This window comes from Sparassis crispa (genome assembly GCF_003851025.1).
Source record: "Sparassis crispa DNA, contig_000010F, whole genome shotgun sequence".
Taxonomy (NCBI): domain Eukaryota; kingdom Fungi; phylum Basidiomycota; class Agaricomycetes; order Polyporales; family Sparassidaceae; genus Sparassis; species Sparassis crispa.
Genome location: NW_020939758.1, coordinates 950,633 through 963,593, shown reverse-complemented (window position 1 = coordinate 963,593; position 12,961 = coordinate 950,633). Strand labels below are relative to the sequence as shown.

Genomic DNA, 12,961 nt, shown 5'->3' with positions numbered 1-12,961 from the left:
ACACTATCCATAGCAGATGACGTGCGGCCTGCTCTCGTTCGACCCGGCACACAATGTAAATCGAGGTAGATGCGCTTGGCATCCGCGGAATTACAAACCGATCGGGACCTGGTACCACTATACAAGAATCTAGGAGTCAGATTACACATGATCTGACAACACATACATGGTGCAAAGCCTTGTACGGCGCAGGATCCATTACTTGCCATACTGACGTCGTAGGAACGTACGTGTGAGCAGAGGCATATCCTCTGAGCATCGCGAATTGACGATCAACTTCAGATCTTCAAACCCTCCAGCTGGTCTTCGTCCAGAGCCGCTACAGCTCCGTCTGTCCACGCTCAGACGGACGGGAGGGCGAAAGTGTTGAGCACCGCCTGATAAGACCAGCTGTCCGCCCTTCCGAAGGTTCTCGCACCGTCCGGGGTGCGCATACAACTTACACACAGATCAGCGAGTCTGGTAATCATCGATGGAAGGGGACAGACAGACCGATATCCCATATCCGAAGCCCCCAGCAATTCTCCCAAACGCTTTGGCAGCCGGACTCGTCGTCATATTTGGAATTGTCGAAAAGTAAGTCTTCCGGTAAACGTGAAATCGCGTGGAGGTTCGACTTAGCGGGGCTCTGTTCGATAAACGTTGATAATCTTGGAGGCACCATCTGCTCCAGGATATGCCGCTTCTCAAGATCATAAAAGTATAGAACACCCGCACGATGCCACCTTCCGGGGTTGTGACAGGATCTGCACCCTGTATATCTATTGTCAGCATCATTCGTATCATATATCGCGAGAGCTGCTTGCTGGGCAAGGAGAGCCATGTGAGAAAAAAAAGGTTACGGGCCAGTATACGATGTCACAGAATGATGCAGGTTATTTCGCCGTCTCCAAGAAACGTAAGACCTCGGCCACGAAACAGGCCAAGGAAGCGGCTACTTGCAACAGTTTCCACTGAATCTCGTAGAAATTTGTTTCGAGCACGAGCGCCTTGGCGGAATCGCTATGGGATATCTTCAACACCACAGGTCTGGTGCTACCTACAGAATCGCAAAATTATGGCACTAATCTGAGTCAGAACGTTCTTGCTCGAAGTTCAACGCTGACTTGCTGGCACGACCGCCCGTTCTCTTCGGCAAGGAGCATTGTCTGGGCTACACAGACACACGAGTAAATGCTCTCGCAGTCGTGGAGCGCGGTATGAATGAGCTGGAGTGGAATCAGGTAATGCGAACATTTCATATCGGCGCAAGCCGCACCTGAAAGTCTGGGATCAAGTTCCGCGATGTGTTCGTGACCGTTCTACCTCAACTTGAAAGTACTTAGGGTGAGGTACGCGAGTCGTCTTGCAGTTGAACAACAGTTACTCACCTAAATGCACGATACGGGGCGTTAGCTGAATATGAACATCATCCGTGGCACTATGCTGCCACTGCCGCTGCGTCACGTAATTTTACGAATGGTTGGTACGCAGAGTGTCTCAATATGACTTTGATGATCCCGCACCCTAAAAAAAATCCAGGCTCCAGTCATTTCGAAGCAAAAAAAATCGCAGCCTGAGATACGTATAGATATTGTTCAGGAGAACGATTTGAAGACGAATTACTAGTAGCAGACAGGCGCTCGTGGAGCGCCCAACTGAGACGGGCGCTTGCCGTCGGCGTGTTACAGGCGCTTATTCAAATTATTTCGCTTCGGACTCTGCAGTGTTGCCCTACACGAGATTTGAACCTTGTAGATATGTACTCGAAAGTTCCCGCTGCTCAAAGATCTGCTTGTGACTCGCAGCATGTCTCCACAGGTTGGATTTTGTGTCACCGCGTTTCTTGTTCACGTTTAGCTTGTCAACGTTTCACCCCGCGCATTAGTAGCGGCACTACGACGGACATTGGAACGCAGTATGTCTATCTGAACTCATGAAGAAAAGTGAAAATAATTTGAAGTATCTCTAACTGTCCTCCCACATCCTCGCGGTGGACATGGACAAGCAGTTGCATGGCCTGTGCACGCGGGAGGAGATCAATGCCTACCAAGCGGCCATATGTTGACTCTGCAGAACTACAAACGCTCTCACCTTTAGCTCAAGACTATCGACGAGGCACGTTCCTGGAATACCTGAATACCGATCAATTATCTTTCCTGCGCGCTATACTGACACTGACAATTGCGTTATTTATGTCGATTGGTACGTCTTATACGCCTTATGGATGTAGATGTTTACATACTATCAGTGCCGCTTTAGCTTCGCGAAGCTCTTGAGATGCGCTGCGTCAGCAAATCTCACACTGAGGACAGAACCTTGACTGCGTGAGTACACTTTCGCAAAGGTTTGCGATCTGTCACCAACTCATCCCTTCTTCGCCGCCATCCTACGATGCCAGCTCAGCAGAAAGCTCTTCTCCTACAATACAAACAGGGCCCATTCGCTGTTGGGGCACTCAACATACCCACTCCCGGCCCCGGCGAGTTGCTCTTGAAGCTCGAATCTTGCGCCTTGAACCCCGTCGATTGGAAGATTCAGACGCACGGCATCATTGTTACCCACTACCCCGCCGTCCTCGGAACAGACGCTGCGGGAACCGTGGAAGGATTCGCAGAGGGCGTGACAGGATTCACTGTTGGTGACAGAGTGTGAGTGGTGATCTAGCTGAGAGATGTCCATTCATGATAATGAGAAACATCTACGCTTCTCAGATTCACCCAGGGGTCACTCAATAAAACTCATGCCGCGTACCAACAATACTCCCTCGCTGCCGCCGATGTCACAGCTAAGGTAAGCGCCAGGTCCGTTGCGATTTTCTCTGCATTCCTCCGACCGTTATATGTCCGTAGATCCCAGAAAATATCTCATTCAACGATGCTGCTTCACTCTCGGTGGGCGTGGTGACCGCAACGCTTGGTTTGTTCAACCAAGACGATCCGGTTAACAGTGCGGCGTTATTTCCGCCATGGAAAGAGGGTGGACGAGGAAAATATGCGGGAAAGCCTGTGGTGATCTTTGGTGGATCTACTTCAGTTGGTCAATATGGTGTGGACAAAACAACCATCCATGCCGCAACTCGATATAACTGACCACGCTCTTGAATAACAGTTATCCAATTCGCAAAGCTCGCTGGCTTCTCTCCCATCATTGCTACCGCATCGCTGCACAACACTGAGCTCTTGAAGTCCTACGGCGCAACACACGTCCTCGACCGCAGATTGTCTGCATCTGACCTTATCACTGCTGTCTCTCATATAACGTCAGCACCGATACAGATAGTCTACGATTCGGTCAGCCTGCAAGACACGCAGAATGTGGCGTACGATGTGCTCGCGCCGGGTGGCACTATGGTGGTTGTTCTCGACGAGTCGGTTGACCCATCCAAAAAAACCCCGGAGAAGAAGATCGTCAACGTCTTCGGAAATACCCACGTCCCTCAGAACCACAAGACAAGTGTTAGCCTCTACAGCCAGCTAACGTCTTTGTTGGAAAAGGGTCTGATCAGGGTAAGCCTGGCGTCATTTGTCTAGGCTGTTGTTGATTCATACATGACTATCAGCCGAATCGTGTCGAGGTTTTGCCAGATGGATTGACTGGGATTCCGGATGGATTGGAGAGGATCAAGAACAATCAGGTCAGTGCTGTCAAGCTCATCGCCCGTCCGCAGGAGACCGCATAGCCGTGTACTGAATACATTGTGGAAATAATGTATTTCTATCGATTGGTCGTCCCGAGTACGTGGTGTCGGGATGGAACAACTTCCCGGAGTTCGCAACCAGTTCGACTAAATCTGGTCTCTGTTCGTAAGGATCTTCTGGGCCAAAAAAGTCCTACCAGAGGCATTAATTCTGGGTGGGTGATGTTTCCGCTCTGACTCGTGATAAGTCACTTAAGTGTAACCATTGATCGAGGAAGTTGGATCCTGTGAATTGCTCACTATTCAAGGTCTGAGAGTAGTTGACCTCGCTCTGGGCGCCAACGTCAACCATGTCTTGACAACCCTTACACACCACCACTGGCTGACATCGCCGGAACTTTGCAAAAATTGCCCACGTCGAGCTACATTGTATCGCTCGTGGGTCAAGAGTATGCGACCATTACCTACTTCCATCCATCCAGCGGTCGGATATCTCCATCCTCGCCCAGAGTGAGTGTCCGAGTACAGCAGTTCAGTACGCGCTTATGATTCTGATAGATTTGCTTCACGTTGCGATACAACGTCCAACTCTTCATCAGCAGATGTATGGCGGAGGGGTACGTCGCTTTTCAGCTTCCTTGACGCTGTTCCATCGCAGCTGGAGCCTCGGAAATTGCTGGTTAAGTCAACTTTGGGAAGCTCACAGATCGTCATTGCGTCGGTGCAAGTGGGAATGAGGGCAGCGTCAACTTGCAGCGCTAGAAAAGTAAGTATTCCTGCGGACGCGAAGGACAGAATACTCTGAGGTACGATGGTTTGCCTGCCGAATATAATCATGTCGTGACTATGTCATAATTCTTGCATCGGCATGGTCCCATAACCCCAACCAGATCTTCGATCACTGACCGGGACTTTATGCTAACCCCGATTTCAAAGTCCTGTGACTCTGACGGTGACCTGGTGAGAGTGAATCTGCACACACACAATACTCATACATTGAGCATCATCAGCTTTGGAGTGTATGCCAACATCTGGTACAGACAGATCAAATGTAATGCACGTAACGATCATTGTATAGATGCACTCAATACAAACAGCTCAAGTGCGCCGGTATTGTGGAAAGACAAAATTGGGTACCACATCCGCAGGCCGCAGTGATTTCAAGAATCGTTCATTAGCATTTTTCTTGAGCAGCTCCATGGACACGCCATTGTCGAGCTCCTTCTGAATGAGATGAAAGTACTCTTGCAGTGCATGCTTCACAATGGTGTTCCAGTGAGATATGCATGACGGCATAAGCTTGTCAATAACCTCTTGACGAGGCCAACCGTTGCATCTGCGGAATGCCATGCCTGACAAGGGGATGAATATGCGACCTATGCTGGTTTCAGCAAAGTCAAGGCAACGATCGAAGAAGAGAATGGACATACCATCATCCCAGATCTCGAACTCCTTGCACTGCCTCCACAGTGGAATGCAACCAGCCTCGTCGCCGTCAGGCTCTGGCTCTCCCGCATGCAAGTCGTCTGCGAATCTGAAGTCGCAGGCAGGTTCGTGTCCGACGGCATCATGAAAGTCGATGATCTTGAAAATACCCCCGCGTTCGACAACATGCCCTTCGTGGACATCCCGGTGCATCACTCCAGCATAATGAATTTTCACCAGCTGGGACAGAATCCTGGTCCTGGACAGAAAGCACACGAACCGTTCATTTCGTAACCAAATAAGACTCAGTGGCACGCACCTGTCGAGGAGCGGGAGAGTTGCGAAAGGACTTCCCACTGTCTTGCCGCAATCCTCCAGTACGATGCATACAATTTCATAGCCTTTAGGGCCCGTGCCACGGAAAAGACAATAGCACTCCGGTACAGCGTCGCCTTGGAGGGGCTTTAACTGATTGACATAGAAACTTCCTTCTTCAACGATGTCTGCATGCCTGTTCCTGTAGGAACACTTCAGCACAACGTCAGTGCAGGTGCCTGTGTCGTTGCGCGTCATGATGCCACGGTAGATCGTCGCATAATCACTGTGTAAGACGTTCTCATCTTCGTCCTCCGAGTCAACAGCATAGTGATCGCTCTCACTGCTGCCACTGTAGCCACCCTCGTCATCTTCATCGTCAGAAGCAGGAAGAATAGGCTTGAAGTGGGGATCACCGATAACAGCAACAGACAACACCACCGACGAATCAGTATAGTCGTCTGACAGTTCAAACGGCATCAGTTCGATATCGGGGAAAAATGTGACCAATAGTCTCATAGTGGCGGAGAATGTCGGATGCAGGTACAACTGAAAGATGGTGAGTTGAGGAGAGGAGAGGAAAGCACCTTTGTGCTTTTATATGTGCGTCCGACGCGATGCTGCGGATGGGCACAATGCGGTCGCGACATCTAGTTCACTGGAACCTGCTGGAATTCTTAGTCTCGAATCCACGCAGCAGTACGGAACACTACTAGTATACTAACCACGCCACAGTACTGTATTGTTGCCTCGAATTTCAAATCTGGAAACAATATCATCGGAGATGAAGCTATAGCTACCATCAACAACTTGGAAGTGCCCGACCTGTTGATCAATTAGTTGCTCTTCCGTTGTGCCGTAGGATATGAACGTGCAGGTCGCTACACCACCAGGCGACGCGGGTACCGGGCGGATACTGGGTCCGAAAACATTTGGCCGGTAGTTAGCATGTAACCCTCTGTAAAGATGAGAAGTCCAACTAAGTCATGTAGAGTCATTAAATAGTCGTGTACTAGTCAATTTGGCCAGAATTTTGTGTTTTAGCTACCAGCCTGTGACTATTTTTGTCAGGTTTAGTCTACAAAAAGTCGAGAATTAGTCTGGAGTTCGGGAGCGGTAACGACACCGCAGCCACCAAGTAAAGTCAAACAATAGTCCGTCATAGTCATCCATAGTCAAATTTCAGTCATAAAGTAGTCAAACTCCAGTCACTCTCTTTCATCGAAATAGTCATCAAAGGTCATCAAAAGTCATGAATTCATCACGCAGAGTTACTACAAATGAGAACAATTTGGCACTAGCGACACAGCAGCGACACGCCCCTCCCCTCCTCGCGATGAGGCTCAAACTCTTGAAGTGGCCATCTTCTTAAGCTTGCGCTGCAAACCGAAGTGTCAGAAGTAGATGCGAAGAATGGGACTAGTATCATACCTGCTGCACGATGACGTCGACTTCTGCCTTAGACGGCTGGGCGGTCGCTTCGGCGGACAGAATGATTGATACGAGCTTGTCTGTAAACACGAAAATGAGTGCACCAAGTCATACAGAAGGTAAAAAAATGGAGAATTCTTACCTTTCTTAATGGAGGAACTCTTCTTTCCAAGCTTCATATTGACCGCCAACTTCCGATCGATGATCCATTCAAACAATTCGTCTCTGTTGAGCAACTATCCGGTGGCGCACGTCAGTGGAAATAAACGGTAAAGGCTAAATGTACGTACAGTGATATATGCACGCGGGTCAGAATTGCTGTTGGCCATAGGTTTTCCACTACCAGACGAATTGGAAGGGCACGAATCAGAGTTCATGGACAAACCGATGTTGGCAGAGGGCTGAGAGACATTGACCAAAGTGGTGGCAGAGGGGGTAAGAGTGGCGGCAGAGGAGTCAGGAATACTGGCGATGGCGTCAGCAGTGGACATGGTGTGTGAGTCTGATGATGTGAAAGCTTTGCCCTTCCCCTTCACAACAGGCTGTAGTGAACATATTTAGAAGCAACACCCGCCAAGATAATATAGCACTTACTCCTCCTGCGGCTTTCCAGAGCCTCCAAAGGATTTCAACTGTCGTCTCCAAGTATGCATCACTAAGATACGCGTTCATTTTGATCCCGCTGACAAAACACACATGTCTTGCAACCTTGCACGTCTTGATGGTGGCGGCAATTAATCTTCATGCGGCCTCACTCCCAATGCCATCCCATGAGACAAGCGTGGAGCTGGAGGTCATCGAGCCTGCTGTAAACTGGTAATGGCCCCACGCCATTCCAAGATCGTCTTCCGAGAGGTCGGGTGAGTTAGGATCAGCGTTCTCGATGCGCTCGATGAATGTGATGACTTCCGATGTCAGAGAACCGATGTCGAATACAGGTGTGAGCTTCATGGAATTGAGCAGCTCCAAACCACTTATTAAATCCGGATGGCTACTGGACAAGGCATCTGCAAGCAAATAAATAAACAAACAATAATGATGAACGAAGTGTACCTATCAAATTCTCGATTGACGGATCGACATTGATGAAGCTGATGTCAATGGCGCTTTTCACCGTTAGGCCAGATACCGAAGGAGAGATGACAGAGGCAACGACAGAGGGAGGCGCGGAAGGCACTTGGGCTATTTACCATGAGGTTCAATAACGCAAAAGGACCATGTAAATTTACTTACCGAGAATATTACCGATTGCACTCAGCTGTGGTTCCACAGGCATGGTCACTGGGGCAGACGTTAGACTCAGCGGCGGTTCCAATGCAGGTGTGGCCACTGGGCCAGATGTTCGACCCTCTGCATGTTGCGATACCACACTCGCGACAGGCTTCTTCTTCGGCTTGCTTGAAGAAGTGGAGTGGACACGGCACCTCTTGTTGGCAACAGAGACCTGCGAGGCCATCGAGGCAGAGATTTCACTGCGCTCAGATGCACGAGTGTTGGTGGCGGAAGTGCTGATGTGACTAATGTCATCATCATCATTGTCGAGTTCGGAGTCGGGTTTGTGCTGCTGGAGCAGCATAGGACCAATGATGTACTCTGCCTTCCAATGGTCTGAGCAAAGGGCGAGCAACGGTTGTTGCTTCTTCATCTTCAGCATGGCTGCTTCCCATTCGCGTGGATATGCAGCCTTGAATACCTTTTTTGTTCGCTTTATGTTGCGATACCGACGGTTTCGAGGAGGTGGAAGAGAGAGAAGCTCGTTCTTGACTACGCATGCAGTCATCTGAATCGCGTGCCACTCTGCGCTTGAGATGAGGTCACCGTACTCGTGTTGAATGGCCTGATCCATAGGAATCCGTTCAGGATTAGCTACCGTGATGTGGACATCGTCGTCCTTCTTACAACCCTCTTTGTTCCAGAGGACCATGAATGGATATGTCTTTTTCGGCACAGGAGGAGAGACGATGCTGCTATCTTGTGAGATCGTGCCACCGTGATGCGAAACAGAGTCGCTTGGCATGAGTGTTGAAGTACTGTGTAGTATATAGGTTAATCGGATCGAACATGAGGGGAAAAGCTTACCTGACAAAACTTGGGGATCGGCTCTTCTCGGACTTTAAGGCCTGCAGCTCTTGTGTCAACTGCTTATTTTCTTGCATAACCTGCATCAATTCAGTCTGTACATCAGATAACTTGACCACCTGAGCACTTGTTCTGCGCAGCTCGGTGTACAAGTCGGCAACGTGGCGATTCTTCATAAGTTCGGAGAGCTCGAGCCCTGCAATGTCATGATCAGTGAAGGACTGATGAAGACTTGCAGATCCAGAAGGCAGAGAGAAGTTAGTAGAGAAATCTGAAAAATTAGAGGGTTGGAACGACATTACTAGGCGGCCAACACAGAGAGCGCCATGTCCGCAAGGTTTGAGTTTTCGAGATTTGTCAGCAATCCAAATTAGGAAATGGACCACATTGTAACCAGACGGATGCAACGCGGCTATTGGCCGTACTGCTCTCTTGTTCTCTGACTCTCACTATATCTCATTACACTTTTCTGATCAGCTCTACACTCCTGAGACTAAAGACAATATGCTTTGCCAGTGCAGTCAATGCCACCCCGGCAAGGAACGCGGTCCCAAAACTATTCGAAAACACCTCTACAAAGATATTGAAGAGCTTGAACATCTGTTTCACACAGAGGAGTTTTGCGACCATCTTCACACCTGTATTTTTTTGAACGCTCAGACACTGTGGAACATATCATCAGAAGCTTCCAGTGAAATATTGGCTGCTTGTATATTTTTTACTTAGTTATTTGTAAATCTTACAGCTAATATAATTATAGACTCAAATGCTAAGGACAGTTTGAATCCTTGTATGTTTTTTACTTAGTTATTTGTAAATCTTACAGCTAATATAATTATAGACTCAGACAGTTTGAATCCTTGTATGTTTTTTACTTAGTTATTGGTAAATCTTACAGCTAATATAATTATAGCCTCCAATGCTAAGGACAGTTTGAATATAAGTGAGGAGAGAGATCTAGTTGATGAAAATATGGAAGAGGTATATGCTATGGAAGTGGATGAAGATATGGAGGATGATGAGAAGGAAGCTGAGGAAGAAGCCAATACAGAAGCTGAGGAAGAAGTCGAGGAAGAGAATGAAAATCTTCTTATATTTCCTCCTCAAATTCAAGAAACTGACTTAAGTGATATAGATTCAGACGATGGTGATACAAGTGGTATATTTCCTCCTCAAATTCAAGAAACTGACTCAAGTAATATAGATTCAGATGATGGTGATACAAGTGGTATCAACTCAAGTGATACTGAGACTCAAGACGATATCGCGGAGCCTGCTCATTTTCAATATCCTCAAGCACGAGTGGATCTTCAGAAAGCTCTCCTGAATAAATATTTCTGTCCCTCGGAGCCTCCTTTCTCTGCATCTCCACCACGGGATTTATCTAGGTCTGAATTTCAATCTCTTCGACATTATATTGCTTGGAAGCTGTCCAATGGAACAGTGAAAGCATATAACTATCATGCAAATGTTTTGGCAGATGCATCCCAAGTGGATATCTTGTCCCTATATTTGGTCCGCAAGCTAGCAATGACCTTAACAGACACCACACCACTGCAAATTGATATGTGTCCACGAAGCTGCATTGCTTATACTGGTCAATTCGAAAAGATGGATACCTGTCCATTTCTTCGAGACAACAAACTCTGTGAAAAGCCACGGTACTGAGCTGCAAAAAAGCCCAGAGCACAGATGCTTTATACCCCATTTACTGCAGTTATCAAGGTCATGTTTGCAAATGTGGAGACTTCAAGACTTCTACGATATAGGGATAAATATTTACAGCAGACCTTAAAATTGCTTGCAGAAGCTTCACAGGTAGGTTTTACTTATATATATATATTTAATATGTTTGAAACTGATTTAGAATTTTCTAGTCTCAAAGGCTCTATTCAGATTTTGCAGATTCCAATGTGCACATCCATCATTATACACAGATGGATCTATTTCGGGATTCACGAGATATTGCATTTGCCTTGTCCATAGATGGTGCTCAGCTCACAATGAAGAAACACTCAAACACATGGATCCTTATCCTGATCTTGCTGAATCTCCCTCCAGAACTGCGCTATAAATCTCATCGCATTCTCATTCCTATGGCTATTCCAGGCCCACAAAGTCCAGGAGACATTGAATCCTTTTTGCGACCTCTTTTTGAAGATCTAGCTATGGCAAGTGAGGGCATTTGGATGTGGGATGCCATCGATTCCTCGTATTTTGTTCACCATGCTTTTCTTTGCATGGTCCTTAAAGATATGCTGGGCTCTGCAAAAATGAATGGAATGGCAGGACACTCTGGACTTTATGGTGATCGATTTAGTGAAGTACAGGGTGCACGCTCGAGCCTCAAGAAAGGAGCAAAGGCATAGTACTATCCTATATCACCTCCAGATAATGCAAGATATAATCCCAGTCGCACCCCTTTCTATGATCTTGACAATTTACCATTGCGGACTGAAACAAAATATTGGGACACCATTGCAAAGCTTCTGCATGCTACCTCAAAGAGAGAACAAGCTGCGATTACACAAGATACTGGAATTTCTCGTATGCCTCTAGCTGCAGCAAGTCATGCATTCATACATCCATCCTTCTATCCTTTGGATCCATTTCACTCCAGTATGAAAACTAAATGGCTTTTATATGGGATTTGTGGACTACTTTTAGTTCACCTCAAGATCCAATTCATCTCAGCAAAGAGAAAGCAGCATTATTTGGAACTCTGATCTCAGAAGCAATGTCCTCACTCCCTCCATCATTCTGTGGACCAGTTCGTGATCCTTATTTGAAACGACAAAGCCAGTACAAAATCTACGAATGGATGGCTTTGCTTCATTGGTATATTCTTCCAATTGGATTGGAACTGGGCTTCAATTCTATGGTCCTTTACAATTTTTCCCAATTTGTGAAAATTGTAGAGTTTGTCATGACAATCAGGCCTAGAAGCGATGCCGATATTCACTGGCTTCACAATATGATCAAGACATTTCTGATAGATTTTCAGACACTATACATTGGAGTCGATCCAGAAAAAATTTCAAGATTTCGGCTATGCATTTTTCAGTTAATTCATGTGCCCATCCACATCAAATGGTATGGCTCTATATGCCTTGGCTCACAAGCAACTATGGAAAGAACCATTGGGAAACTTGGTTCAAAAATTCGTTCCAAGAAGGCACCATTTGCAAATTTGGCCAACCTAATTTTGAAAAGACAACTTGTTGAATCCCTTCTTCTATACTATCCTGCACTCGCACCGACTTCGAAACAACCAGACACCAATAAGTCATTGCTTTTTTCCAAATTTGCAGTGAACAAAAAGGAGCGTAAACCAGGAACGGTATTCTATCAACAATTACAAGCAATCTCAGAGTCACAGCAGATTGCTTTCAATCTTGATGCAATTGTTACAAGATATGGAAAACTACGTGTAGGCAGTCAAGGTGCTGTCTTGAACAGCCATTTGGACGAGCTTCACCAAGGCAAAATTCCCTCAAGATCTCATCGCTACTTCGAGGGTCATCTGGCTGGAAGTACAGCCCCAATTTTTGGTGAAGCACTTGCATTCTACCAATTCAATGGAGAGGCAATAGCTGTTTATCATCCAATCAATGATATACAGCATCCATTGAAGACTTGGAAGGGGAAGTGGTCTAATGAGATCAAAGTTGCCCCAATTTCAGAAATTGTGGATGTTGTTGGAGTATGGAACTACAAGTCTGTTGTCTATGTGCTTAGAAAGCATCCAGGACTTGATTGGTTGACCCCGGAAGAAAGGGGAGAGGCCAGGGAGGCAGAGGAAGAGGCAGAGGATCTAGAAGAAGGCTTTAATACATTCTAGCAGATCTCTTGACTATTGCAGACTACTGTATGACAAATTTCTTGGCATTTTTTTCTCAATTTGTAAGCTGACAATTTTTGTGACTAGCAGTAGACTATAATGCGACAACGACTGTATACTGTTTGACTACATATGACTTTGTTGGACTTCCCGTTTTTACAGAGTGTAACCGCCGGTTATATATCAAGCATATAGTCCGTAACTAAACTCAGCTAACCATCCGGTATATGGTTTGGATACCTGGTGTTTAC

The 12,961-nt window shown here is 46.7% G+C and overlaps 3 protein-coding genes across 3 annotated transcripts; 1 reads left to right on the top strand and 2 right to left on the bottom strand.

The window, feature by feature from the left end:
* Positions 1–2,259: 2,259 nt before the first annotated feature.
* SCP_1203250 (Zinc-type alcohol dehydrogenase-like protein) lies at positions 2,260–3,661 on the top strand (the record flags this gene model as incomplete). The annotated part of the gene is made up of 7 exons (XM_027763208.1): positions 2,260–2,306; positions 2,381–2,465; positions 2,515–2,630; positions 2,694–2,772; positions 2,832–3,027; positions 3,091–3,488; positions 3,542–3,661. The coding sequence occupies 7 exons, from the start codon at positions 2,260–2,262 to the stop codon at positions 3,659–3,661; spliced, it is 1,041 nt and encodes a 346-aa protein (XP_027619009.1).
* Positions 3,662–4,717: 1,056 nt separating this feature from the next.
* On the bottom strand, positions 4,718–5,878 carry SCP_1203240 (hypothetical protein; the record flags this gene model as incomplete). Its single annotated transcript, XM_027763207.1, has 3 exons — positions 4,718–4,995; positions 5,050–5,303; positions 5,364–5,878. 3 exons carry the CDS (start codon positions 5,876–5,878, stop codon positions 4,718–4,720), a joined length of 1,047 nt encoding a protein of 348 aa, XP_027619008.1.
* An 824-nt stretch (positions 5,879–6,702) lies between these two features.
* On the bottom strand, positions 6,703–9,045 carry SCP_1203230 (hypothetical protein; the record flags this gene model as incomplete). The annotated part of the gene is made up of 9 exons (XM_027763206.1): positions 6,703–6,738; positions 6,791–6,870; positions 6,933–7,026; positions 7,081–7,332; positions 7,385–7,422; positions 7,546–7,797; positions 7,844–7,972; positions 8,024–8,820; positions 8,870–9,045. 9 exons carry the CDS (start codon positions 9,043–9,045, stop codon positions 6,703–6,705), a joined length of 1,854 nt encoding a protein of 617 aa, XP_027619007.1.
* Positions 9,046–12,961: the final 3,916 nt, after the last annotated feature.